The sequence below is a fragment of the Petaurus breviceps genome, unplaced genomic scaffold, assembly GCF_028583685.1.
Source record: "Petaurus breviceps papuanus isolate PSGF00001 unplaced genomic scaffold, PetGlider_PUasm1.0 37, whole genome shotgun sequence".
In the NCBI taxonomy this organism is placed as follows: Eukaryota; Metazoa; Chordata; class Mammalia; order Diprotodontia; family Petauridae; genus Petaurus; species Petaurus breviceps.
The window spans coordinates 85,407,407-85,435,394 of record NW_027186296.1 but is presented as its reverse complement, the minus strand read 5'-3'; the positions used below and the strand labels follow the sequence as shown (position 1 = coordinate 85,435,394).

Genomic DNA, 27,988 nt, shown 5'->3' with positions numbered 1-27,988 from the left:
TGTGTGTGTGACACACGACGCATACAAAAACAGTACACACCAACATCCACATGCCCCAGTGAAGCTCCCAGGGAGCTCACCAAAAGCGAGCTGCTCTGCTGGGATTTTCCTCCGATTTGAGTTGTTTCAGCCTGGAAGAATTCCAGGAACATCCCTTGAATAGGGAGGACAAGGAGATGGGGAGACAGGTCTGTCTGCACCCCTGTGGACTGATGTGCTGCTCAAGGTATTTCCCTTCCCGCCCCTACCCCCATCCCTGCAAACACACACACACACACACACACACACACACACACACACACAAAGACACACACACACAGAGACACGCTGAGCCAGAATAATTCAGATAAGAGGCATATCTCCCCTCAAGAAAACTTGCCTTGGCCATAAGCCCTGAAGAAAGCACAGCAAAAATACTGTTTGGGGTGGAGGATGAAGCAAAGGAAGGGGGTATCTAAAGGGTGTGCCTACACACACACACACACACACACACACACACACACACGAACGAACGACACCGTCCTCCCCATCCTCTTACTTTTGGAGAATCTGAGGCAAGGCGGCCTGAGGCGCCGGTGGTGGCGGTGGCAGAGGTGGCGGCAGCAGCGGCTGCTGCATTCCTCGGTGGCCCGGGGGTCCCAGGAGTCCTGGGGGGGCGGCGGTTGCGGAGGCAGCCAGGGTGCGGGCATCTCTGTCGGGTTGCTCGCGGCCGCTGGTCTCCGGCTCCTGGCTCATGGCTGCGGCCAGCACCATGCGGCGAGAGACCGCCCGGGACGAAGCAGCGAGAGGCGAGAAGGGAGCGGAGGACGAGCGGAGACCGAAGGGGGCGATCCCCGGTGCGCAAAGTGCCCGGGGTCCGCACCGGCCCGCTGCAGTCCCCTTGTCCTTCCCCGCTGCGCGGCACCGTGAGGGGAGGGGAGGGGAGCGGCGAGAAGGGAGGAGGGGGAGGAAAGGGGCAGAAGGGAGGGAGTGCAGGAGGGGGAGGGGGAGGGAAGAGAGGGGAGGAGGTGCCGCCGCCGCCTCCTCCTTCTCGTCCTCCTCCTCCTCCTCCGCGGTGTAGTCCCTCACTCCCAAATCCCGGCTGAGCTGGGGGCGGCAGGTCTCTTGGCGGTTCAGCGATGGGGACTGTCCCCAGACTGGGAACAGCATTGTGGCATAGCTACCAATGCAAGGGAGCGATGGGGGATGGGGGACGATAGCCCCAATAGAGAAGAGCCCCCCACAGAGCCCAGGCGGATGGGAAGGTAGCGAGAGCCCAGCGCTAGCCACGGGAGAAGCACAGGCCGGGAGGGCGCAGAGCTACCCAAAAGGAGAGGAGCTCCAGGCGTAGTCGAGTCCTCGGAGGAAAGCAGAAGGGCGCATAGCGCTAACCTGCTTGGTTGGGAGGGGGTACTAAAGACGCAGAGACCCAAGGCTGGCGGAGAGAGATGCAGAACTATCCTGGAGGGGAGTCTCAGTCCTGGCGCAGACCTAAGTCAGTCAGCCGGGAGGTGCAGTCTGAGCGCAGTGCTTGCCTTGACATTAGGAGACAGAAGACTTATCCCGGGGACATGCAGCCCCTCCGCATCAATCCGGGTGGAGGCAGTCGTAGCATAGTTGCAGGGCCAGGAAGAAGGCCGGAGAGTACAAAAATACCCCCTCTTTAGACACCACACGCCACCCCCTCCTGTGCAAAAAGAAATATATCTTATCTTACCGCTACGGTTCCCATCCTAAGAAAGAGCCTAATATTGGGGCCTTGGTTTAGACTTCCCAGGCCCATAAGGCCTGAAACTGGCTGGGAACACCAGCATCCCTCGAATGCCCCGGGTTCTGTTCCAGATTCTTAGCTCAAATCCCACCTTCTGCAAAAGGCCTTTCCCACTCCACTCCCGTTCGCTAGCGCCTTCCCTCTGAAATTACCTTCCATTCACAGTGAATATGTCTTGTATGTATATCGAGTTATATGCAGATTGTCTGCTCCATTAGACTGGCTTCCTTAAGAGCAGGAAGTACTCTTTTGCCTTTGTCTCTCTAGTGCCAGTGTCTGGCACATAGTAAATGTCATGATAAATACTACTTATTATTGATGATGATGATGACTTATCATTGCTGCTTTCTAGAAAGGACTCAAGACACTAAGTTTTATATGGGAGGCAGTGGTAGAGGAGGCTGTGTAGGGATTTTGTATTATAGGGCAGCAATTAAAATTAATTATGGTTCATAAAGAGGATGGGGTGGCGGGAGAACGGGAGATTAATAATAACTCAGTTATATAGCACCTTAACCATAGATACCTCCTGACTCCAGTACAGTGGTATAAGAAAAAGAAACACTATTTAGAGTCAACACCTGAGTTTGAAAACCCAGCTTCTGGTTGTGTGAGGTTGAGCAAGCCTCTTGATCTTGGTGGGAGTTATTTCCTATGAAGGTATTTAATTAGATGATCTCCAAAATCCTTTCCAGCTCTGGCATTTATATAACACTTTAAGGTTTACAAATTCCTTAAGAAATGTCTCATTTGATCCCCACAGCAACCCTGGGAGGTACATGCTATCATCCCCATTTTATGAGAAAACTGAAGCAGACAGAATTTAAGTGACTTGCTCAGGATCCCAAAGCTAGGAAGTGTCTGAATCTGGATTTGAACTCAGATCTTCCTGATTCCAGGTCCAACACTCTCCCCAGGGGGCCACCTTAGTTTCCCAGCTTTGAACTTGCACTACTCCAAGCTCCCTCTGAACTTCTATCTAGCACCATTGTATACACCAATACAATAGTCATGGCCTCAGTAGAACCCTCAAACTTTTTTTTTTAACTATCATTCATATTAAAGCAATTTATAATTACTGGGCACATGGAAATGGGGTGATCATAATGTTGGAAGGTGCAGATTTCTCCAAAATACCTGTTCTAATCATTGATTTCAAAGAGGACTTTGTAGCAAAAGTTTATTTCTATTCAGTTATTTTTCTGTTCATTAAATTGCACCTTCCATGATTAATTCACCCATAGGTGGGAAGCCAGGACTAAATATATATTTTTGAAAGCAAAATTCACCTACCACATAGTCTCTAAAACCATGATTTGGACTAAAAATGCTATGGCCCAAGTAGCTAAGCAAAATTGTAAGAAGAGCAAGGCAAGGGAGGCAGTTATCTTAGGCAGAACTCAGGGGAAAAAATACAAAAAATAACCAAAAGAATTACTATGAGATTATAGAGGCATAATTTTTTTATTCTTCTCCTTAAGTACAATATTAACCAGTTACAAGTTTGCAGGTTTTGCAGATACTTTCAGCAACTGATTTCACAGACTTCTACTATGTATTCAGTTTTCTTTTTTATCCTTCTTATTTTGATCCTCCTTATTTTACAGTTTGAATTGCTTTGTTTTGCTCACTAGCCCAAGGCACCAACCCTGACTCTTAACTCCTCAGAATACCTGCTCCCTTCTGTGTTCTCCATGTTCTTCTTGATTTTGATCCCCCGGAACCTTTCCAACTTTTTCAACTAGAAGGACAAGGAAAGGAATCAACTTTTCAGAAGCTTCATCTAAAGAAATGAGACTTCCTGACAAGATGGATACTAAAATGAGAGACAGACCACCTAGCTCTTAAATACCTATAAGACCTAAAGTTCACACTAGACCAAATAATAATTAAGAAAGGGAATTCAGGAGGGGGCGGAGCCAAGATGGCGGAGTAGAAGCACGACCCTCCCGCAGCTCCGGCTTCCATCCTCCCCAATCCATGTAAAAAGGGGACTCTAAACAAACTTTGGAGCTGCAGAACCCACAAAATGACACAGAGAAGCTAACCTCCCGCTGAGAACAGCCCGGCAGGCCGGCAGGAATCAGCCAGCGCAGCACTCTGGGAGCCGAGCCGCTGAGGCTTTAGCCCCAGGGCGGGCCTGACCAGCCGCCAGCCAGAGGGACTCCAGATCAGCTGCAGCTGTGGCCGTTTCCAGATTTATCAACACATAGATGCGAAGGACAAGGTGAGAGGCCGGTGCATTCTGGACTTTGGGACCCAGTAAGTGGGAGTGCGTGGCTTTTACCCCCGGGGCGAGAAACCACTGAGACGCAGGCACAGCCTGCCAGCGCCATGTGGTGGCTTCAGCTCCTGGCCTGCAGAGTGTAGGGGGACCAAGCACCAGTCTGAGGGGTCATCGCTCTTGCTTTAACCTGCTTGGATCTGGATTGCAGTCTAGGGTGGAGGTCCTGGGGTGTGTGTCCAGCTTGCCAGAGTGTGTGGAGACCTCAGAGAGGGCACCCATCTAATACCTCCGGCAGCTGAGAAAACCCCAGCGTTTGGGACGAAAACTCCCCTGTCTGGTGGCAGAGTCCTACTGTGGCAAAAAGCCCAAAAGTCAAATCATTGAGTGGCAAAATGAGCAGGCAAAGGAAACAAAGCAGACAGAAGATTCCAACATTACACTCCTATTTTGGGGATAAGAAGGAGCAAGGCATGGAACAGGAGGAAATCAGTGAAGTCAGAACTCCTGCACCAAAAGCTTCAAAGGAAAATACAAGCTGGTTACAGGCCATAGAGGACCTTGAGAAGCAGATAAGAGAAGTGGAGGAAAAATTGGGAAGAGAAATGAGAACAATGCAAGAAAATTATGAAATGAGAGTCAACAGCCTGACTGAAGAAAATAATACCTTAAAAAACAGACTGACTCAAATGGCAAAGGAGGCTCAAAAAGGCAATGAGGAGAAGAATGCCTTAAAAAGTCGAATTTGCCAGATGGAAAAAGAATCTCAAAAGCTCAATGAGGAGAATCATTGCTTCAGAATTAGATTGGAGCAAATGGAAGCTAATGACTTTATGAGAAATCAAGATGCTGTTAAACAGATCCAAACAAATGAAAGAATAGAAGGCAATGTGAAATATCTCATGGGAAAAACCACTGACCTGGAAAATAGATCCAGGAGAGATAATTTAAAAATTATTGGACTACCTGAGAGCCATGACCAAAGTAAGAGCCTGGAAAGCATCCTCCAGGAAGTTCTCAAAGAAAACTGCCCTGATGTTTTAGAACGAGAGGGCAAAATAGAGGTTGAAAGAATCCACCGATCACCTCCTGAAAAAGATCCCAAAAAGAAAACTCCTAGGAATATTATAGCCAGGTTCCAGAATTCCCAGATTAAGGAGAGAATATTACAAGCAGCCAGGAAGAAACAATTTGAATATTGTGGAAACACAATCAGGATAACCCAGGATCTGGCAGCTTCTACACTGAGGGATCGAAGGGCCTGGAATGTGATATTCTGGAGGTCGAGGGAGCTGGGATTAAAACCAAGAGTCACCTACCCAGCAAAACTGAGTATCCTGTTTCAGGGGAAAATATGGTCATTCAGTGGAATACAGGACTTTCAAGCATTCTTGGTGAAAAAACCAGAGCTGAATAGAAAATTTGACATTCAGATACAAGAAGCAAGAGAAGCATGAGAAGGTAAACAGGGAAAAGAAATCATAAGGAACTTATCAAAGTTGAACTATTTTTTTTTTAAGCAATTGGGGTTGAGTGGCTTGCTCGGGGTTGCACGGCCGGTTGTTGTTTCTGGGTGTGGTGCTGGGTGTCTGGGCCCGGATTTGATCCGGGTCGTCCCGGCACTGAGGCCGGTGCTCTTGTTTGCTGAGCCACTTGGCCAAAGTTGAACTATTAACATTCCTACATGGAAAAACAATAATTGTAACTTATGAAACTTTTCTCAGTAGTTGAAAGGATTAGAAATATATTTTATATATATATATATATATATATATATGTCTTTATATGAGGGTATGCAGGCATATGAATACATATGTGAATGTGTGTATATATTTTTACAGGTATACATAGATAGAGGGCACGGGACCAATTTAACAGGAAGGGATGATACTTAAAAGGTGAAATTAAGAGGTGAGAGGGATATAATGAGAGGAGATGGGGAGAGACAGAGTGGGGCAACTATCTCATACAGAAGAGGCAAGGGGAAATGGTTACAATGGAGGGGAAGAATAGGAAGGCAAAAGGGAATGGTTCAATCTTATTCCTATTAAATCTGGCTTGAGGAGGGAGGGAAATACACACTAAATAGGGGATCTCACCCCTCCAGGAGAATAGGGGGGGAGAGGATGTGAGGGGGGATGATGGAAGGGAGGGCAGGCTGGGGGGGAGGGAAGTTGGAAGCACCCACTTTTGAAAAGGGACAGGATCCAAGTAGAGAATAGAACAAGTGAGATGTGGGATAGGAGGGAGGGAAATATAGTCAGTCTTTTACAATATATCTGCTATGTTATTGTTTTGCATTAGCCACACATGTACAACCTATACTGAACTGCTTATCTTCCCAGTAAGGGTGGGTGATAAGGGAGGAAGGGAATGAATCTGGAATTCAAAGTTTTAAAATCAAATGTTTAAATATATATATATACTATTATCACTATTGTTTTACATGTAATTGGGAAATATAGAGATCCACCATGCCCTACTGGAAAAGTTGAAACGGGTATGGGAGAAAATATGGGAGAGAGCAGATCAGAGGTGGGGATATCCTGTGGGACTGCTGTTTTGGGGGGATGGGTGGGGGAAAAACGGGGAGAAAATTTGTAACTCAAAATCTGGTGGAAACGAACGATGTAAATCAGAAGTTAATGAAGCATTTAAAAAAAAGGGGGGGATTCAGTAAATGAATATTCCATCCCAGAACTTCAGAAAAACTCAGTCGGATACCCACAGGTAATAGGAAAGGTGGTCCCTCAATCGAAGAGAGCACCAGCACAACCAGAGTTGGGATATATATAACCTTCAAAACTTTGTGTCTCTGGGCAACAAGAATAAAATGCTCTCTGATGAAGCTCCATCGTGGTCAGAAAAATACATGTTAGGGATCTTAGAAGTCCCAGGTAGGACAATGACCAGCATGGCCCTACAGTGCTCAGACTAGGACCACCCAGCCTCAAGGGCTGGTGACTAGCAGGGTCCCAAGACAACAGAGAAAGTGCCAAAGATCCAGAAATCTACACCTCAAAGCTACAACCGTGTAACTCTAGAAGGTAGAGGTCGGGGCAGTTAGGTGGTGCAGTGAATAGAGCACCGGCCCTGGAATCAGGAGGACCTGAGTTCAAATCTGACCTCAGACACGTGACACATTTACTAGCTGTGTGACCTTAGGCAAGTCACTTAACCCCAATTGCCTTGCCTTTCCCCCTCCCCCCCCCAAAAAAAAGGTAGAGGTCATTGCAAAAACCTATAGGACCCAGGATAAAATCAGACATTACTTACCACCACACCCAAAAGTGAAGCAGACAACAGAGCTTAGACTCAGCACAAAGCCTTAACTCAATGCCTACCACATAGAAAGCTGGAAAGATGAGTAAATCCAAAACACCAAGCAGTATCAAAATTTGTTGCAAGTCCAACTCCATAATAACTGCAAGGAGAATTCAAAGGAGTAAAAAAAAAAAAAGAATTTTCCATAAGAACTACATGAATATCTAGAAGGAATGAAGAAAAAAATGAAATAAAAATACTTGAGGATAGAATTGTAAAGAGAATAAGGAGCTTATGAAAATGGTAAGTTAACCATAGCCCAAGAAAGGAAATCCCTGAAAACTAGAATTTATCAAATAAAAGTCAATGGCACAACAAGAAATATTGGAACAAAATCAAAAGACGGAAAAAAGAGAAGAAAATATATAAGATATGTTACCAGAAACAACTGACCTAGAAAATGGGTGAAGAAAAGATAATTTAAGAATTGATGAAAACAATTATTTTTCTCTTAAAAAAAAAAAGTCTACACTGCCTTTCAAAAAATAATGAATGAAAACTGCCTAAATTAGGGGGGCGGCTAGGTGGCACAGTGAATAAAGCCCCGGCCCTGGAGTCAGGAGGACCCAAGTTCAAATCCAGCCTCAGACACTTAACACTTACTAGCCATGTGACGTTAGGCAAATCACTTAACCTCAAATGCCCTGACCTACCCTCTCCAAAAAGCAAAAACAAAAACCAAAAACTGCCTAAATTTGTTACAACAGGAGGGTGAAGTAAAGATAGAAAGAATTCACTGATCTCCTGAAAGGAACCTTAAAAGGAAAAGTCCTAGGAATGTCATAGCCAAAACACAGGGCTCCCAGGTCAAAGAAGAAAATACTGCAAGCATCCAGAAAAAAAGTAGCTCAAGTACCAAGGTACTTTAGCCAAGATAACACAAGACCTGGCAGTTTCTGAAGAAGAGATCTTGGAATACAGTATTCCAAAAGGCAAAGAAGATAGGCTTGCAACCAAGAATACTTACCTAGAAAAGCTGAATATAACCCTACAGGGGGATAAATAGATCTTTAAGAGAAAAGAAGACTTTTCTGATGAAAAAACCAGAGCTGAGTAGGAAATTTGATACACAAACACAGGAGTACAAAGAAACCTAGAAAGTATGTGATGATAGAGATAATTTCAGAGAATCCTAAATAGGATGCACTAATGAAATGACAGGTGATTCGAAGCAAGAAAAGTATTTGTACACAGACAACAACATTGTAGGATTTAGGAACTAAGATAATGACCAATCATGTCTCCAGAGGACTTATGATGAAGCACGTTAAACCCATCTCCTGAAAGAAAAGAGACACAAGGTACAGAAACACATTTTTGGACATGGCTCCTATGGAGACTTATTTTGTTTGAGTATACATACTTGTTACAAGAGTTTGTTTTTCTTTTGGTTAATTGAGGAAGGCCATTCAGGAGGAGGGAGACTTAGCAATAGTGATGTCCTTTCCCCAAAAAAGAGAGCCATTGTAACATTTTTCAAATGCATAGAAGATAAGGAAGCACCGACAAGCAGGACAGTTTTGAAAGTAATGTGTAAAATTTGTTATATGCTTTTTTGGAAACAAGATGTATGAAATGGAGATTCATGATTTCATACAGAATTTTTTTGTATTCTGTATGGAAATGCTCTTTTTTGATGTTTAAGTTCAGAATAAAGGCTTTAAAAAAAAAATAAAGGACAAGGTTTGGTTCCTTGAGAGAAGAGGCTGTCTTTGTTTTTTGCTTGTATTTGTATTCCCAGTGCTTAGCATAATGCTTAGAACATAGTAAATAATAAATGGTCTCTTTCCTCTCCTCTCTTTCTCTGTCTCCCACTCTGTGTGTCTGTCTCTCTCTCTCTTTCTCTTATCTATCAACACATATGTGCCTTAATATAGTAGGAATTTGAAATGGGGCAAATTATAGGAAAAGGCAGGGAAACCACTTTTTAAGATGACCTATTTTATCTCATCTCATACCCCCAGAATGCTTTAGAAAATTAAATCAATCTTCCTATTTTTACAAGTCATTTAAAATCTTTCTAAATTTTAAATTATTTTCTCCTTCATTCCCTGAAGAATGGGCAGGTAGAGAGTCCTCTCCAGTTGCAGCAATGAAAAAGGCTGTGAATGTCAGTCTGGCTTTTATAGGCCCCAAGGATGAGCCACATAGTTAATTAGAGGAGTGAGAAAAATATTGAGTGACTCATCGGGAGTTGATAGAACTGAGAGCATGGCTGGGAGATGAATGGCTGGTAAACATCTCTCTTTTTAGCCACCACACAGAAAGAAGCACGTCCTTCTTAACCCGTCCGAAAAAACGTGAGCAGGTACAGCAGCTAGAAAACTCAGGGATTAGAGAGAGAGAAGTCAGGGACTGGAACATCTGCTTTAGCCTGAACATCAGTTTCTGACAGATGTCCCAAGATCTTCCAATGGGTGAACTATCATTTTATGTTATGTATTGTTTCTGATTGATCTGCGCTAAAATCCTTTTCCAATATCTACTTCATCATAGTGCACACACAACTCTGGGGTCTCAGACACTATGCTGAAATTCTGGCAGACCCTACCAAGCTGGAAAGGCTTTGAATACAGCTCCTAGGGATGGACTGTATATCTGTTGTCTAAAGACCAGACTAAGTCTGGAAAGCTTATTGTCCATGAATGCTACTAGGTGATAAATATTTCTAGCCAATGAAACTCCTAAAGATTGTCTGCTAATCAACAAATCACTCAATAGGCACTTTTCTCTTTTTTAAAATATTTCACTTTTCCCCAATTACATGTAAAAACAATTTTAACATTTATTTTTTTTTAATTTTGAGTTCCAAATTCTCTCTCTCCCTACCCTCCCCCGTCTTTGAGACAGTAAGCAATTTGATATAGGTTATACGTGAGCAAGCACTTTTTTAAGCACCTGCATTGTGCCAAGCATTGTACTTAGTGCTAGAGTTACAAAGACATAAAGTAAGACTCCCTCTGCTCAAGGAACTTCTGTCCTACTAAGAGGAATGTACTGAGGTGGCTACATAAACTAGTGGTTCCCTTTGACCTCCAGGATTGAAAATAAGAGCTTCTGTTTGATGTCAAAAGTCCTTCATAACCCACTCCTATCACTCCCTCCCCACCATGGACTCACCTTTCCAGTCTTCTTACACTTTACTCCCCTGCACATACTCTTGGTTCCATTGACACTTGCCTCCTTGCTGTTCCTCGAACCAGACACTGTCTCTCAACTCCAGGCATTTTCTCTGGCTGTGATCCCCCATGCCTGAAATGCTTTCCCTCCCCATCTCCACCTCCTGGCTTCCCTGGCCTCCCATGATTTTTTTAATTTGTCCTGTATAGATCTTGTTTGTATATAGTTGTTTTTCTGTGGTCTTCTCCATTAAATTGTGAGCTCCTTAAGGGCAAAGATGATCTTTGCCTTTCTCTGTATTTCTAGCACTTTACTCTTAGTGCTTGGCACATAGGAGCTTCAATAAATGAATATTGATTCTCTCACTGCTTGACTGAGAGACAATGCATAGAGGGGATAGAAATGAGGGACTACCCATGCCAATAAATTCAGAGATCCTTGGTATGAAAATAAATACTATGGCTGAAGTCCATAATGCCCACAAAAGTCAGCAAATTAGGAGACTATGCCTCTGTTGACCAGGGGTTTCCCAAATAAATCTGCTTTCTTGGTGAAGCCTTCCTTCATATCCCAAGGTGGAAATGATCTTAATTCTTCATTGTTGTGGGCTGTTCAGTGATCAGCACTAAGCATGGTCAGTCAGAGATGTGAATAAGAAATGAACAGACCATGTGGGTAGTTCAAGGAAGAACCATGAATTCCATCTGTTGATTCTTAGTACAAGGTTTTTATAGAGCAAATGAGACAAAGGAATAGGACTTGAGTGTATTTATCATTACCTTAGCCTGTTATATCCTGGAAGTAGCACAGAATAGATAATTTGATAAGGATTTGTTATCTAGAAGACTAAAGTCTTAGGGTAAGACCTTTAATCTAGGCCTCAGGTACCTCTTAATGCAGCCATAGTCATAAACAGATACAATTGAGAGAAGACTTCAAAGCCAAAGCTGCAATCATCAAAAGACATCACATTTAGAGCTGACCACCCAAAGATACCTGAATGCTTAATCAAATATTTTGGCTCTCAATAACTAAAATGTTGGGGTAGAGTCTATTGATCTCAGAGCTCAAGTAACATCCTCATAAGTGTAACCCATAACAAAGAACTCAGGAGCTAACTTAACAAAAAAAAGTCGCATCTCAAAAAGCTCTTATAATAAAGTCCACTATTAGGATTAAAATGAGAATCCTGAATCAGGCCTTTTAGGCTTCCCACACTTCATACCTCAAATAGCACTTTTAATCTCCCTATTATGTTCTATTTTTTTTTATTACAATGATTTGTATATGTGACTTATCCTAAACTCAGTGAGGGGGGAAATATATAGATACAGATAAATACATATATAGATATATGTGTATATGCCTCTCCCAATCCTTACAAGAAATAATTTAATATAGCAGGTGCTTAATATATATTTGTTGAATTTAGTTGAACATAATAATTTGTTTATATATAGGCAGCTAAGTGGTACAGTGGAGTGTCTTGGATGTGGAGTCAGGAAAACCTGAATTCAATTCTGGCCTCAGACACTAAGTAAATGTGACCTTGGGAAAGTCACTAACCTATTTGCCTGAGGTTTCTCATCTATAAAATAAGGATTGTAATAGCCCCTACTTTCCAGGGTTGTGAGGATTAAATGAGGCATTTATAAAGCATGTTTCAAACCTTAAAATGTTATGTAAATGCTAACTATTATTATTAACAATTTGGGACACATCATATCAAAGGGATGTTAAAAATAAAAGTGACAATTTACCTTGGAGATTAAATAGTATTATACAGATGAGGGTTACTTATCACACAATTATAGTTTATTTTTGCCAGGCTCAAAATGTACTATTGTGATCTCCTGACAAGCTCTTGTGAATGTAGCAGCCATCATTTGAATAAACCATCAGTCTGAGAACAGAAATTTTATCACAGGTACAATCTACCAGTTTTCTAGATTTGAATAGACAGTCTAGTTGTTGAATATTAGCCATGATATGTGAATATTTCCTGGACATTTATGATGGGATCAATATCTATTAGGGTTCCCCTCCATTCCTGTGAGCATTATCTGAGTTCTTTATCTACTAGGGAGTTGTTCCCAAGACTCAGGAGGCTCAGGAAGCTAAGACTTAAAACTCCTTTACAAATGGTCCAGCTTCGTGGTGGCCAGGTTGTTGTTTGTTCTATGTCCTGGAAGAGGACCAATGACATCATGAGAGTGATGTTTGGACTTGTGAGTGAGGATTTCAGTGAGGCAGAACTTTAAAAAATTATCAGTCGCACTCACTCCTCCAGTGGCAAGACAAAATTCGAGATGACTGGTGATGGCCCAGAATGCAGTGGGTGACCCAAGCCTTTTTAAGCTAAGGTCTTTCTCAGGTCTCAGTTTCTGAGGCAGTGTGGTAGCCAGATATGAACATAAAAAGACCTGCCCATATGGAGTTGAGGATCATCACAGTAGACAGATGTTCCAAAGCCAGAGAAGTCAGCAGACCCTTCTCCACTGACTAGTTAGGTTTCCTTATCCTTTTTTGAATATGTTATGTCTAACTAAGCCTCTTTTTGTTAATTGTTGAATGATCTGTATTTCCTTTCATTCTAATAGTGGACCTAAACTATCAGTAGACTAACCTGAGTCAGGTCCAGCACATGACAATATTAATCTCCTATTTTATCAAATAGAATTAAATGAGGTATTTGCAAACCTTAAAATGATATATGTTAACCATTATTAATAATAATTTGGGATGCAGAATATCAAAAACATATTTTAAAAAAGATTTTATTTACCTGGAGGACCAAATAGTATCATATAACTATAGTTTATTTTTCACACAATTATAGCTTATTTTTATCAGGTTCAAAATGCACTATTATGCAATTTGCAAACCAGTTCTGTTTTTTTGCTGTTTGTGAGGTTTCTAGTATTTAGATCCATTCATTTCCTACACATTACCTTCTCTGAATCATCCATTTTTTGGGTCTTCCCTAAATCCACTGAAGATGCCATGTGCATTCCAAGTTCACAACTTTTGAGTCCTCCTCAACCTTTTATTCTCTATCACTTCCCACCTCCCTACAATATCCAATCAGTTGGCAAGTCTTGTCAAGGCAACACCTCTGGTGTCCATACCATTCTCTTCCCTCACATGGCCACCACTCCAGTTCAGGTGCTGATTACTTCTCTCTTGGACTATGGTAATAGCCTGCTAATTATCCTCCCTGCCTCAGGTCTCAACCTTCTTGAATCTATCCTTCGCATTACTACCAAACTGATATTCCTAAAGCCCAGGCTTGACCATGTCACTTACTTGATTGATAATCTCTGATGGCTCCCTATTGCCTATGAAATGTCAATGTCTTTGTTTGGCATGTAAAGTCCTTCCAAATTGCACTCCATTCTATTTATTGTTTATTGTACATTCAAACTGGCCTTCTTGCTATTTTCCATGCACAACATTCCATCTTGCACCTTCATCCCTTTACATCCCTTCGAGCCTGAAATGTACCCCCTCTGCACTTTGCTCCCTTAGAAGTCTTCATTTCCTTCAAGTCTCAACACATTTGTTACCTCTTACAAGAAGCCTTCCTTGATCCCCAACCCCATCAACTTGTTTATGATGTCCCTGCCCAAGACTTGTGCTTTACTTACTTAAACACACACACACACACACACACACACACACACACACATTGTATATTGTATTTACTTATGCACCAAGAGTGATCAGGGAAATCTGCAGTTTACTAGACTGGGGTACCTCCCACATAAAAGGACACATGCTCTGACTATTCACTGAAATATTGCTTAAAATTCTAGATGACTAGAATAACATAGGGTATTCCTGATTGATCTCCAAACTCAGAATAATATAGTAATAATGATAATAATAGCTAGTATTCATATAGCACCTACTATGTACCAGACACTGTGATAAGTGCTTTACAGATATTTCCTTTGATCCTTACAACCCTGGGAGGTAGGTGCTATTATTATCCCCATTTTACAGTGGAGAAAACTGAAACAAACACAGGGTAAGGGACTTGCCCAAGGTTATACAGCTAGTAAATAGGGAAGGTCAGATTTTAATTTAGATCTTCCTGACTCCAGGCCCAGTACTCTATCCACTGTGCCACCTAGCTGTCTCTTTTTTAGGAGGAAGAACCACTTCTGGAATCAGAGAAGTAAGGAGAAATGTCTTCTATACACTCTTTTATATTCCTCTCCCTCTGTGCAGTGCTTTCTCTCCCTTGGATTTCAAGCAAGAAATATCACCCCCTCCATACTGGACTAAGTTCATGGAAACCCCACTTTGGGACCCCCAAGGCTCAGGAATACATATGTGTACATAGTGTTTCTCCAGGTCAAATACAAGTTCCTCAAAGGTGAGTTTCATCTCCATCTCTGTGTCCTTGATGCCTAGTATTGTGCATGGCATGTTGTAGGTGCTTAATAAACACATGTGAATTTAATCAACTTGAAAAAAAAATCTTTGTTTATGGTTGAAGAATTTTCCCCTGGGCTCCACCAAATTTCTTCAAATATTTAAAATATGAAATTAAATCCTGTTCTGCTTTAATTTGACTCCACCTTTCCCTCCCCCTCTCTTTATCTCTCCCTCTCTGTCTCTGTCTGTCTCTCTCTCTCTCTGAAAACCCCAGAGATCCAGTGTCCGAAGGATGTTGTTTAAAAATAATGTAGTTACTCGCTGAACTCGCTGAAGATAGTTGTTTGAAGTTGACAAGGAGTCAGAGAACCTTAGTTAAACAAAACTGAGGACATGACTCAGGACAGTTCTTTTCTAGCTAAAGACATCCTGTGAGCCTCACTTAGAGGCCTCAGGGACCAAGGCTTATCATTATTTTATTGATTCTATAAGATCTGTGTCCCCTGAAAGATGTAGGAGGCCATGGGATATAAGGGAAAAGCTACTGGACTGGGAGACGGGACATCTCCTGGATTTAAAGAAGGTCTTATGAGTTTCAGCCACTTCTTAAATCACCACCAAGTCTGCTTCTCAACTAAGAGCTGCTGCTGAGGTCAAAGAAATTTGTGAGAGAAATGAACTGGACAAAGTAGGTCAAAGTATTTCAGGCAGTCAAATCAACCAGAGTCAGGTTGACTCTGAAGGCAAAGAAATAACATTAGCTCCATGGGGAGACATGGCTTTTTACAGTCTTCTTGCTGTTCATTCATTTAGTCGTGTCCCACTCTTTGTGACCCCATGGACCATAGCACCCCAGGCCCTTCAATTCTCTACTGTCTCCCAAAGTCTGTCCAGGCTCATATCCGTTGCTTCCATAACTCTATCTGTCCATCTCATCCTCTGCTATTCCACTCTTCTTTTGCCTTCAGTCTTTCTCAAAATCAGGGTTTTTTTCAAAGAGTCCTGTCTTCTCATTATGTGACCAAAGTATTCAAGCTTCAGCTTCAGTATTTGTCCTTCCAATAAGCAGTTTGAATTAATTTAAGTATTGATTGATTTGATCTCCTTACTGTTCAAGGGACCTTCAAAAGTTTTGTCCAACACCACAGTTTGAAAGCGTAAATTCTGCGGCACTCAGCTTTCCTTATAGTCCAACTCTCACGGCTATATATTACTACTGGAAAAAACATAGTTTTCACTATACAGACCTTTGTCAACAAGGTAATGTCTCTGCTTTTTAGTAAGTTGCCCAGATTTCCCATGGCTTTCCTTCCAAGGAGCAAGTGTATTTTAACTTCATGGCTGCAGTTGCTGTCTGCAGTGATCTTGGAGCCCAAGAATATAAAATCTGACACTGCTTCCATTTCTTCCCCCTCTATTTGCCAAGAAGTGATTGGAACAGTTGCCATGATCTTAATTAGTTTAGTTTTTTTTAATGTTAAGCTTCAAGCCAGCTTTTACATTCTCTTCTTTTACCCTCATCAAAAGGCTTCTCAATTCTTCTTCACTTTGTGCCCACAGAACGGTATCATCTGCCTATCTGAGATTGTTGATATTTCTTCTGGCAACCTTAATTGTGGCTTTTGATTCATCCAGCCTGACATTTCATGTGATGCACTCTGCATATAAGTTAAATAAATAAGGTGACAATATCACACTCCTCCTTTCCCAGTCTTGAACCAATCAATTCTTCCATGTCTGGTTCTGTTGCTTCTTGACCCTCACACAAGTTCCTCAGGAGATAAGTAAGATGAACTTGTACTCCCATCTCTTTAAGGAATTGTCACATTTTGTTGTGATCCACTTGGTCAAAACCTTTATTGTAGTCAATGAAGCAAAAGTAGGTGTTTTTCTGGAACTCTTTTGCTTTCTCCATAATCCAGTGCTGCTGGCAATTTGGCCTCTCATTCCTCTGCCTCTTTGAAACCAGCCTGCACTTCTGGTAGTTCTTGGTTCACATATTGCTGAAGCATAGCTTGCAGAATCTTAAGCATATTGTGTGCTGGCATGTGAAATGAGTGCAGTTGTTTGGTAATTTGAACATTCTTTGGCATTGCCAAACTGCTATAGCAGCTTGTACAATATCACAATATTGTACATCACAATATTACATATTGCAATATGACAAAACTTTTGTAATGGGGAAAATGAGCAATGAGATCCCAATTATTAGAGCATGTGCATGTTCTTCCTTTTACTAACCCACGTGGAGACTCGATGAACTTGGTTCCAGGCATACGTATGGGAGGGGATCTTTTCCCTCCCCATTTCAGAGCAGTTGCAGGTATTCTGTTTTCTATAGATTTACTATGTGATAATGGGAAGCAATTTAACTGGCTGCTAACCTGAAACTGAATGTGCACAGAAAAAGGAGAAAGAGTTGAAATCTCACTTTCTTCCCCAGTGCCTTCCAAGTAAGGGGGAAGAATCAATGCCCCACTTCTGCAAATTGGAGGAAGGAAGGAGTTGCTTGCCATTAGGCTATCTTATCTCCCTAAGACATGGCTGTTATCACATGACCATGAATACTTGGTTCCTCTGTTTCTGTCTCTTCTCTTTACTCTTTTTTTATCTTAGGCAAATGATTCCAGGAGATGGAATGGAGTGGGTTATGATCTCATGAGCTTTGCAATGTAATAAGGATGGCCAGAGGTCCAAGAGCTGGAATTCATGGCAGATTCTGCTGGCAGTCATGCCAGCTTAGGCTGATGAGGAACCAGCCCTGAGGAGTGACCTGTTTGATACAGGTCAACAGTAGTTCTACTTGGCAGCCAAGACAATAAATCCTGATACAAGAGGAAAAGTGCATCCATTGACTATTCCACACTCAGAAGTAAACCTGGCGGTAGAGAATGTTTTGTAATTGTTACTTTGCAGTTTTGTAACTGGTTGAACCAACTCGTTGTTGAGACTAAAGTGGTAGAGACACATGTGATCCTACTTTGGGAGATCTTCAGACTTTGGTTCACAGTTGACATTTCTTTGTAAAAGCTAATAACATATATTAATTGGTCAATTGATATTGGTGAATATGGGTAAGTGGGTACTTGGTACTGGGGAAAACTTACCAGATCGGGGTTCATGAGCAGGTTTAGAAATCCTCACCACCAGTCCCTCAGGGTTACCTCTAGAACCCTGAAGGCAAATGTAGCCAGCTGACCTCTGGGCACTTGAGTTTGGTTTGGGAAAGTAAGCCCAGAGACTGCTCTACTTCTTTTTTTCTTCTTTGAAGCTTGATCCCAGCATTTGCTGTCAAGCAAGATTCTCCACTGTTTCACTTGATCAGTCAACATCTTAAGCATCTGTGGTGTGTTGAGTTTTATACTAAACACAATGGAGAGCTGAGGTAAGAGACTGGGGAATAAGATGATCAGAAGTCTAAAAAAGAAATAAGCAGAAAGACAGAGACAGAGAGAAAGAGACAGAGAGACAGACAGAGAGAGAGATCATGAAACAATGGGGGAAAAAATTCTGTCTAGACGAGGAGTTAGGGAACCTAGGTTCTAATACCAGCTCTGCTACTAGCAGTGTACTTGCACATAGTAGGCACTTTTTATCTGCTGAATTTTCTTCACTTGATGGTCTGAACAAGTTAATTCTTCATTCTGGGCTTCATTTTCTCTATTTGTAAAGGAGGAGTAAAACTCTAAGGTCCCTTCCAGCTCTAAATTTTAAAGACTATGGCAAGGTATTTCAAATCTCTTTACTTTTTAACTGGTTAATTAACTAATCCATTAATTAGGGTACCTGTTCATGCCTCAGTTTGTGGGGAGAGACTTTAGAGTCAGGAAGACCCAGATTCAAGTCTTGCCCCTGACACACACTTGGCTGTCTAGCCTTGGCCAATCACTTAACCTTTTACTGCCCCCCACAATTAAGATTATCAGTTGCTAAACAGGTGTTTATTTTCAACCCTGTGAGAGTTTCCTCAGTTGAAGTTGTATCCACCAATGAAATCACAGGTCTGTTCCAATAAAAGGAGAGAAAAAAATAAATTAAGTAATTTGATCAAAAATTTAAGGAACCACTTTGCCTTTTAACTAGTTATCTATTTCATGCTCATATCTTGGCCAGTTATTCTGCTTCCCTGGGCTTTAATACTAACACCCTAACCCAGGAATCCTTAACACTTTTGCATCAAGGTCTCATTTGGCCTATAACAGAATAATGTTTTTAAATGCACAAAAGAAAATACATGAGAAGTCAATTATATCAAAATTTTGTACATAAAAGTTCACATGCCCACAATTAAGAATCACTTACTTAGCACTATCACCATAACAGTGTTTATTGATTATATACCCAAAAATTAGCTCTCTACTTCCATTAGAAATCTCTCTATCTTTAAATGTTTAATTGGTTTATTCCCATTCTGAAAGGGGGCATGAGACATTGCTAATGAATAAAACAATGCAAACTCAGTTGAAGAGGGCATGCAGAATTAAAGAGAGCTTGGAGTGGGGCAGGGTTAACCAAGGAAAGCTTCCTGGAAGGGGTGAGTTTTGATCAGGGATTTGAAGGATCTTGAGAATGACTCTAATGTTTCCTGTGAATAGTGACATCGCTCACTGTCTCTAGAAAAGCAATGCATGATATAGGGTGATAGAAATAGTTGGAGATGATCCCACTAGTGTATTTTCTTTGGGCAAGTGGGAGTGGGTAAGGAGAGAAGTGCATGTTGGAAAAATGATGCGTGCTTGGTTAATAACATAATTTCAGTCCCACGTAGCCCATCACCCCCTGTGGGGAGACAGCTTCCAAACGATGCACTTAATCCCTGTAGAATGCCACTGTCATTTAGAGGAATTACTACCCTTGAGGCCAAGCATAACAGCATTTCTCAGAGGCAAATGGGTTCCTTTATTCAATCTCTCCCAACTCCATCTCGACCTTCTCCTCCCTCCTCCTTTTATCACCCAGGCTGTCTGTCAGGCCAGTCAGGGAAATATAATCTGAGGCTAAGTTTGCCCACCGACTCAAGGATCAGGTGACTATTATGGAAGGCAATACCAGAGCCTGTCCTATCTGTGCCAGCATGACGCTGGGAACAGTCACAGCCTGTGCTGACCTCATGGGGTGGGCACAAAGCTAGCTATGAACTGGCATTTATAACACTGGTCATCCTGAGCACGTCATACCCTGGTGCCCTCCTTGACCCCCATCCCTGCAGAGATGGAGTCTTTCCAGGAGTGGGAGGGACACTCTGAGCCCTAATGTCAGTCTCCTGCCACCAAAAACCCATACCTGAAAGAGGCCAGATAAGTACTGAACAGCTGAGTTGGTACAACCATCCAATAGAAAAACAGAAAAAGGGGAAGAATGACAGCTATTCTTGGCCAACCCACCTATGATTTTGTCTTTACAGAATAGTAAATATCCCCTGAAAATCCCACTTTGAATTAGAGTGGCTAATAAGGGAATGAATCCAGAAAAAAAGATTTTAGAATCTTCTTGTGGGAATGTTTCCATGAGGAATTTTCCTTACAATATCTTAAATGAGATTGGGCCCTATCAGATCCTCAAAAAAGAAAGGCCCCCCAGTAGGAGCGCCATGAACAATATTTCAACACATGCCTGCTTTGCTCTCCCTCTGTGAAATTCTGTGTGAAAACTCTTCGGGAGACCATAAGAAACAGTCAGTGGCTCTGTTCTTAAATTTCTTACAGAGCAAAGGGGTCGAGAGGAAAGGAGTAGATGGAGGATTTAGTTTCCTTGATCTCAGAGGGATTGAAGCCAGCAAGACAAAGGAATTTGAGTCATCGAAGGGAAGCTGGGAGAATCCAGATGCTAAGTCCTAGTCATCCATCAGAAGTAGGGCTGTGCTGTTCGAATAGTCCTAACTATGCATTCCTCTTCCTAGGCAACACTTTCCCAAGGAATCATTCAGTCAACAAATATTGATTAAACAGATTAAGTGCCTGGCACAGTCTTAGGTGCCAAGAATACAAAAGTAAAAACAAACCAGATCCTCCCTGCCTTCAAGGAGTTTACATTTTATCGGGGAAGCAAAATGTACATATATAAGCATAGGTGAAATAAATACAGGGTAATTACAAGGGGAGAGTCCTAGCAGTCAGGGAATTAAAAGAGGCCTCATATAGTTTTGAAGTACACTAAGAATTTTAAGAGGCAGAGGTGAAAAAAGAGTGCATTCAAGCAGGAGGGATATTCTATGCAAAGACAATGAATGGAACAGAAGATGGTGCACAAGGAGGTCAGCTTGGTTAAGGTTATATAGCGATACATAGTTATAATGTTCAATATTCCTGGAAAGGTAACCCAGAGCTAGCTGAGCAAAGAGCTTTAAATGAAAAAGAGAGAAGTGTATATTTAATCCTAGAGGTAGATAAGAAGCCATTGTACCCTACTGTGCAGTGAGGTACATAGGTATATTGTGCTTCAGGAAAATCACTTTGACAGTTGTACAGAGGATGGATTGGAAAAGGGATTGGCTTTAGGCAACCAGACTGATGAGGAGGTCATTGCAAAGGTCTAGGCAAGAGGTGATGAGGGCCTGGCCAAGGGTGATGAGGGTCTGACTCTTGGGAGCAGAGTGGAGGGGATGGATCTGAGAGGATCAGAGAAGAGGGGGAGTTGGAGAGACTGAGAAGCTGAGGGTGAGTCGCAGCCTTCAAACCTAGGTGATGGGAAGGACGACAGTGCCTTCATGGGAAACAGAGAGATCACAGGCAGTCATTTTGTTTAAGAAGCATTATATACTTTAAAGAAAAAAGCAAACTTTATATAATAAGGATTCATGCTTTCACAAATTTAAAAAAAAAAAGTGTAAGCTGGAGTCAGGAAAGGGGAGGAGAAACAGAAGCCAGGAACAGAGAAGGAAGTATACTAGCATTCGACTCAATAATTCAATTCAACAAACATTTCCTCCCACAATACCTTTATTCATCCTTTTTACCCAGCCCAATCTTATCTGTCTCATCCTTCAAGGCCCAGCAGAAGCCCCACCCACTCCTCTGAGCTTCTAGTGCTATTTTAACTTGCAAGTGATCACTACTTCTCACATCTACCTTTCTATCTATACCTCATTTTATCACTTGGAGAACTGGTACAAGAATCCTCAGAATGGCACCACTGGTATTCAATAAAATGAAAAAGGAAGTCCTATTCATTATTGATTATCCCTTTGATCCTATAAAAACTGGATTGAAAAGACAATTGTAGAAGGGTAAAAAATGATGAGAAAAACCCTCCAAACTAGCTCTTTTCGTGGCTCAGTTCAAATGCCACATTTTCAAAAGTTCTCTTCTGATTTTTCCCAGTTGTTAGCACCACCATCAAATTGCTTTGTATTTACCTTGTATATATCCTACATTTCCTTATTTCTGGATATTTTATATCTCTGCCTCATCCCCCAGGAGAGTGTAAGCTTCCTGAAGGCAGAGAATGCTTCACTTTTGTATTTTTATACATAATGTGGTACTTGGCCCATAGTAGTGTCTTAATAAATGCTTATTGGTTAATTCTCAGCATACATGAAAGACATACAGGAAGTAAGAGGTTAGGGATTAAATAAAGTAAATAACATCTTGTCAACATGATGTACAGGCCATGGTGAGACGATCATGCCTCTGGTGACATGGCCAGAGCTACAGAGGGGCTGGAAAAACAGCTAGAGACCAGCTCCAGATAAGAAGAGATTCACAAAATAAGTCGGCTTGGAAGGAAGGGGAAGCAGGAGCTAATCCTGGATCAGCAGCCCAAAGTGGCTGAGGAAAATGACATCAAGACCTAGGAATGTAAAAAGATATGGCAAGGGAGGACTGTCTCAAGCCCTCAGCCCCAGCCCAAGACTTTTTATTCTCTCAGAGCTGTCACCAGAAGGGGCTGGGATTCCACAGACTCAAATGCCACAGACAACCCAGGACCTTGAAAGCTGAACATGATGTAAGTGTCCTATAACATCAGGCAAACAAATCCAAAGATGGAGTCTTGTGAAATACTGACCCCAAGAAGAAGCCTTCATGATTCTTGGGTGATTCAAGTTTAGAAATGTTGCTTCAGGGGTGGTTATAGCTACAGTGGTTAGTCATGCTTTTGGATTCCAAAATATTTTCTTAAGTTATTTATTTTTTAATTGAATGTTTTTTTCAATTAACAAGCATTTTTCCCCTCCTACCTCCACTCCTATAGAAAATGTATCAATGTCTTTTTAAAAAAAATTGTAGTCACTTCTGGAGGTACTCTCTTCATACACATGCGCGTGTGCACGCACACACACACACACATACCAAATGAGCCCTTCCTTGTAACAAATAAAAGCAGTTATTGGCTCTAGAATTGGTGAATGTTAGTTCCTTTGGCGTTTTCCCTCTCCAACTACATGGCACAGTGGATAAAGTCCCAGAGTTGGAATACAGAATACTTTAATTGAAATCCTGCCTCAGACACTTACTATTTGACCCTGGGAAAGGCACTTAACCTCTTTTTGTCTTAGGTTCCTCATCTATAGAATGGGGATAATAATAGCACATAATGGGGAGAATAATAATCCCAAAGTATTGCGAAGGTCAAATGAGATATTTGTAAAACACTTTGCTAAACTTAAAGTGTTATTGATATGCTAGTTTGTATTATGAAAACACAGATGGTAGTACTACTGAGATCAAATGTTAATAATGATATATATCACAGAATAGACCTCAGAAGTCAGTGAGTTCAATACATGTGTCTATAAAATCTCTAACCAATAGCATTCCAATCTCTTCCTGAAGCCTTCCAGTGACGGGGATCCTACTGCCTTCTAAGCAGCCCAGTTTGCTTTAGAACAACTCTGATTGTTACCAAGTTCATCCAAACACCAAGTCTTCTCTGCAACTTCCCCCTCTGCTTGTAGATCTGCCCAGTGGGGCCAAGACAGATGAGTGGTTCTTTATTTTTACAATTCCTTGGCCTCTTGTGTATCTTTACTCAGGATTTCATTCATGCTGCTCAGCAGAAGCAATCTGATTGGTTTTTCTGTTTATGGTGCTGTGCCATCAGCTCATTTCTACAGAAGAAGCAATGGCTGCATATTGCTAAAGAATATATTTAAAACACCAAAGCATAAGCAGTGTGATTAAAAAGACTGGGAGTCAAGAGACCTGTTATATTCCTACCTCTATCTCTGACCTATTATATGAACTGGAGGAAGTCAAAAATTATAGTATCTTAAAGCTGGAGAGATTTTAGAGATAATTATCCCAAATCACCTTACTTTGTAGTTCATAGGATCATTGAACATTAGACATCATCTAAGATGATGGGATCATAGCTTTAGAGTTGGAATGGGACCTTAGAGGCCATTTCATTTTAGAGATAAGGAAACTGAGGCCCAAGTTCCCAAAGTTATTCAAGTATCAAGTACAGAGCTGGGGTTCCAACCCATATATTTGTCTCCAAATATAGCATTTCCTTCCACCAAATGACCCTTCCTCTCACTTTTTAATTTTATGTATTTGTCTATTTAAAATAAATGTATTGTCAGTTGTCAACAAGAAGTAGGGATTGTGTCCTTTAATTTAAACAGTTTGGTTGCAATATTGTGTGTCTAGGACTAATATTTATATTGCTCTCTCACACTTTGGCCTCTTTCCTTCTTTTCCTTCCTTCCAAAGCAACAAGGCTTTCTTGACCTTATGGGGACAGAGAGATGAATGGGCAAAGGGAAGTGATGTGAGAGAAGCCAGGGAGGTGAAGCAGAGAGGGATTTCACAACTCCTAACCACCAGAAACTTGAACTGGAGGCTCAAGACACACAAAAGAGGTCCCAGGACAAAATGACAGATAGATATTTCTCTTGACTGGGGCCAGCTGTTGAGTTCTTTCTCTTTGCTCCTCACCTAATGTTAGCAAGAAGTGAGAGTAATAATCACAGGTCTCTGCCAGCAACAGGACACCAAATCAAAAAGTACTACATGTTAAGAGTTCCAGCCTATACAAAATTTGGAGTTCCTCTATCTGAAGATTATTATCAACAAATATTTGTTAAGCACCTACTACGTGTGATGCACTATGCTAAAGACACAATAATAGCGTTCATATAGCTCCTACTATGTATCAGGGACTATGCTGAACACTTTACAAATATTATCTCATTTGTTCCTTGCAACACCCCTGGGAGGTAGGTGCTATTATTATCCCCATTTTACAGTTGAAAAAAATAAGTCAGACAGAAAGAGACTTGTTCAAGGTCACACAGTGTCTGAGGCTCAATTTGAACTCAGAGGTTCCTGACTGCAGACCCACTGCTCTATCCACTGAATCATCTAACCGCCAGACAAAGATGAAAGTCCTGATTTTTATAGATATGCCTTATGGATATTAGTTAGAGGAACTGAGGGTGTTTAATTTAGAAAAGAGAAGATTTAGAAAATGTATAATAACTGCCTTCAAGTCCTTAAGAGACTATTTTATGAGAAAATACAGGCTCATAGATTTAGAGATGGAAGGGTCCTTAGAGGCCATCTAATCCAGTCTTTTCACAAGGAAACTGAGGCTCAGAAAGGTTAAATGACTTGCCCAGGGTCACACAGGCACTGAGTATCTCAGAGGCAGAATTTGCTCTCTCTGATACTACCTGGGTAACTCCAACCCACACTATTGTTTGCCTCAGTTTCTTCCATTGTAAAATAGGGATGATGATAGCACCTTCTTCCCAGGGTTGATATGTAAGACATTTAGCACAGTGTCTGACACAGAGGAGGCACTCAGTAAGTGCTTATGCCCTGTGGCCTTTCTCTTCCCCCTGCATCTCCAGAATCACCACCCTGGGCTGCCTAGTTAACTTCATTGCTGCCAGATGACTAACCTCTGCTCAACCAAGACTCAGACTCCACTTTTGATACTTACTACCTGTGTCACCTTGGGCAAGTAATTTAATTTTTCTGGGTCATTTGTAAAATAAGAGGGTCAAACTAGCTTGCCTCTACAGTCTCTCTCAGCTGTAAAGCTATGACCTTAAATTGTAAGATCAGATTCCATCTGCTACCCTACCATATCTGAATTGTGGTCTGAGCTCCTTCCCAGATTTTATTCTGGATCATGATTGCAAGGTGGTAGGGGGCCATTGGATGGTGGCAGGGTGACCTGGAGCATTGGCAACTCCACAGTTCATTTCTAGTTCAAGCTCATATTCCATTAGGATTTTAAGCTCAAGTAACTGCCACTCAACCAATGTCTCAGGGATATTTGGGGAAATTGCAGATCAAACTGGGACCATAGTATGGGGAGACTCACCCTGCAACACTGTCCCTGGTGTTGTCTGCAAGAACAGAAACAGCCAGGTGAGCTAATCAGGAAGATGTGCTTGTCATTCCACTGACTGAATTATCTTGTAATAAGAGAAAACCAACACTGCAGCTCATTAGAATCAATTAGTATCATAGAGCAGCATGCACCATTCTCTTGCAAAGAGATGCCATGTTTGATAGACCATACTTGCTGGAATGCCCTAAAGCAAGTTCTTAACCAGGAGTCTATGAACTCAGATAGAGATACAGATTCAGTTACAGATACAGACGATATAGATATATGTTAGAGAAATAGATAGCTTTTTCAATATGGTTGTTTTCCTTTGTAGTCCCATGTTTTTAAAAACGTTATTCTGAGAAGGGGCCCCTAAACTTCATCAGACTGCCAAAGGAGTCTATGACAAAAAAGCTTAAGAACCCTAACCCTAGAGGCTGCTGTCTGATGACGTGGATTCTCTCAAAGGACACACATGAAGAAATGGTGCCATAGGGAGTACTATAAGCATTGTCCTATTTGCTGTTTATTTATTGACTATATGTCATTGTATATATATTTTATATGCTACATATTGTTATACATTTTCCTCTATGGTTGCTCCTATACAGTGACAGAGCAAGGAACTTCAAGAAGTAGGTAGGCATCCCAATGGTCAGAGTGCTAGGCTTGGGTAGTTACATGGTGCAGTACATAACAGCACCAGATCTGGAGGCAGGAAGACCTGAGTTCAAATCTGGCCTCAGACACTTACCAACTGTGTGACCCTGGGCAAGTCACTTGACCCTGTTTGCCTAACTTTCCTCATCTGTGAAATAAGCTGGAGAAGGAAATGACAAATCACTCCAGCATCAGTGCCAAGAAAACCCCAAATGGGGTCACAACTGAAAAAAATGACTGAAAATGTAATTTTACCTCAAACATTACTAGTTCTATGACCCTGGGCAAGTCACAACTATTCTCAGCCTCAGTGCCTTCATCTGCAAAATGATAATCATAGCACTTTCCTCTAAAGGTTTTTGTGAGGATTAAATGACATAAAATCTATGAAGAACTTTTCAAACCTATATAAATACTATTATGAATTGACCCAGTTCTGTCTCAACTTTACCACCCACTAGCTATGTAACCTTGGGCAAGTCACTTTCCTTCTCTGACCCTCAGTTTCCTCAAACGTAAAATTCAACTGAACAAGCATTTGCTACTGTCCATGCCAGACACTGTGCTAAGCACTAGAGACACAAAGATAAAAATGAAACAGTTTCTGCCCTAAGGAAGCTTATATTTGGGGGAGAGACATACACTATGCGTCACAGTAGATAGAACACTAGGTTCTGAGTCAGGAAGACCTGAGTTCAAATCGAGACTCATACACTTACTAGCTGTGTGACCCTGAGTGAGTCACAAACTGTTTACTTCAGTTTCTTCATATGTAAAATGGGGATAATAATAGTACCTTCCTCCCAGGGTTGTTGTAACAATCAAATGAGATAATAATTGGAAAGTAGGAGGCAGCTAGGTGGCACAGTGAATAGAGCAACTGCCCTGGAGTCATGAGGACCTAAATTCAAATCTGGCCTCAGACACTTGACACACTTAAGCTCTGTGACCTTGAGCAAGTCACTTAACCCCCTTTGCCTTGCTTTCTCCCCTCCAAAAAAAAAAATGGAAAGTGCTTACTTAGTATGGTGCCTGGCACATAGTAAGTACTATGTAAATGTTAGCTATTATTAAATAGAAACAAAAAATATACATAGTAAGTACTAAGTAGTTTAGAGATTTTTTTTTTAATTAGGAAATTGAGTTACATGAGATTTAAGATCTTTTCCCTCTTAAACAGTCTAATTAGAATTTTGCAATTCTAAGAGTCCTCTTCTCATGACCAAGTCAGTTCTCTTCCTGCC

General features: G+C 41.6%; 1 protein-coding gene and 1 long non-coding RNA gene across 2 annotated transcripts in view; one reads left to right on the top strand and one right to left on the bottom strand.

Moving 5' to 3' along the window:
• The window catches only part of RBM20 (RNA binding motif protein 20), a 251,069-nt gene extending 250,081 nt beyond the window's left edge, over positions 1–988 (bottom strand). The window contains exon 1 of the mRNA XM_069098942.1: positions 539–988. Within this exon, the coding sequence (XP_068955043.1) occupies positions 539–753 (215 nt within the window). The 5' untranslated portion in view covers positions 754–988. The remainder of the gene's footprint in view (positions 1–538) is intronic.
• LOC138169480 (uncharacterized) lies at positions 31–19,434 on the top strand. Its single transcript, XR_011170365.1, has 3 exons — positions 31–226; positions 14,652–14,799; positions 17,418–19,434. It is a non-coding gene; the product is annotated as an uncharacterized lncRNA (long non-coding RNA).
• Positions 19,435–27,988: the final 8,554 nt, after the last annotated feature.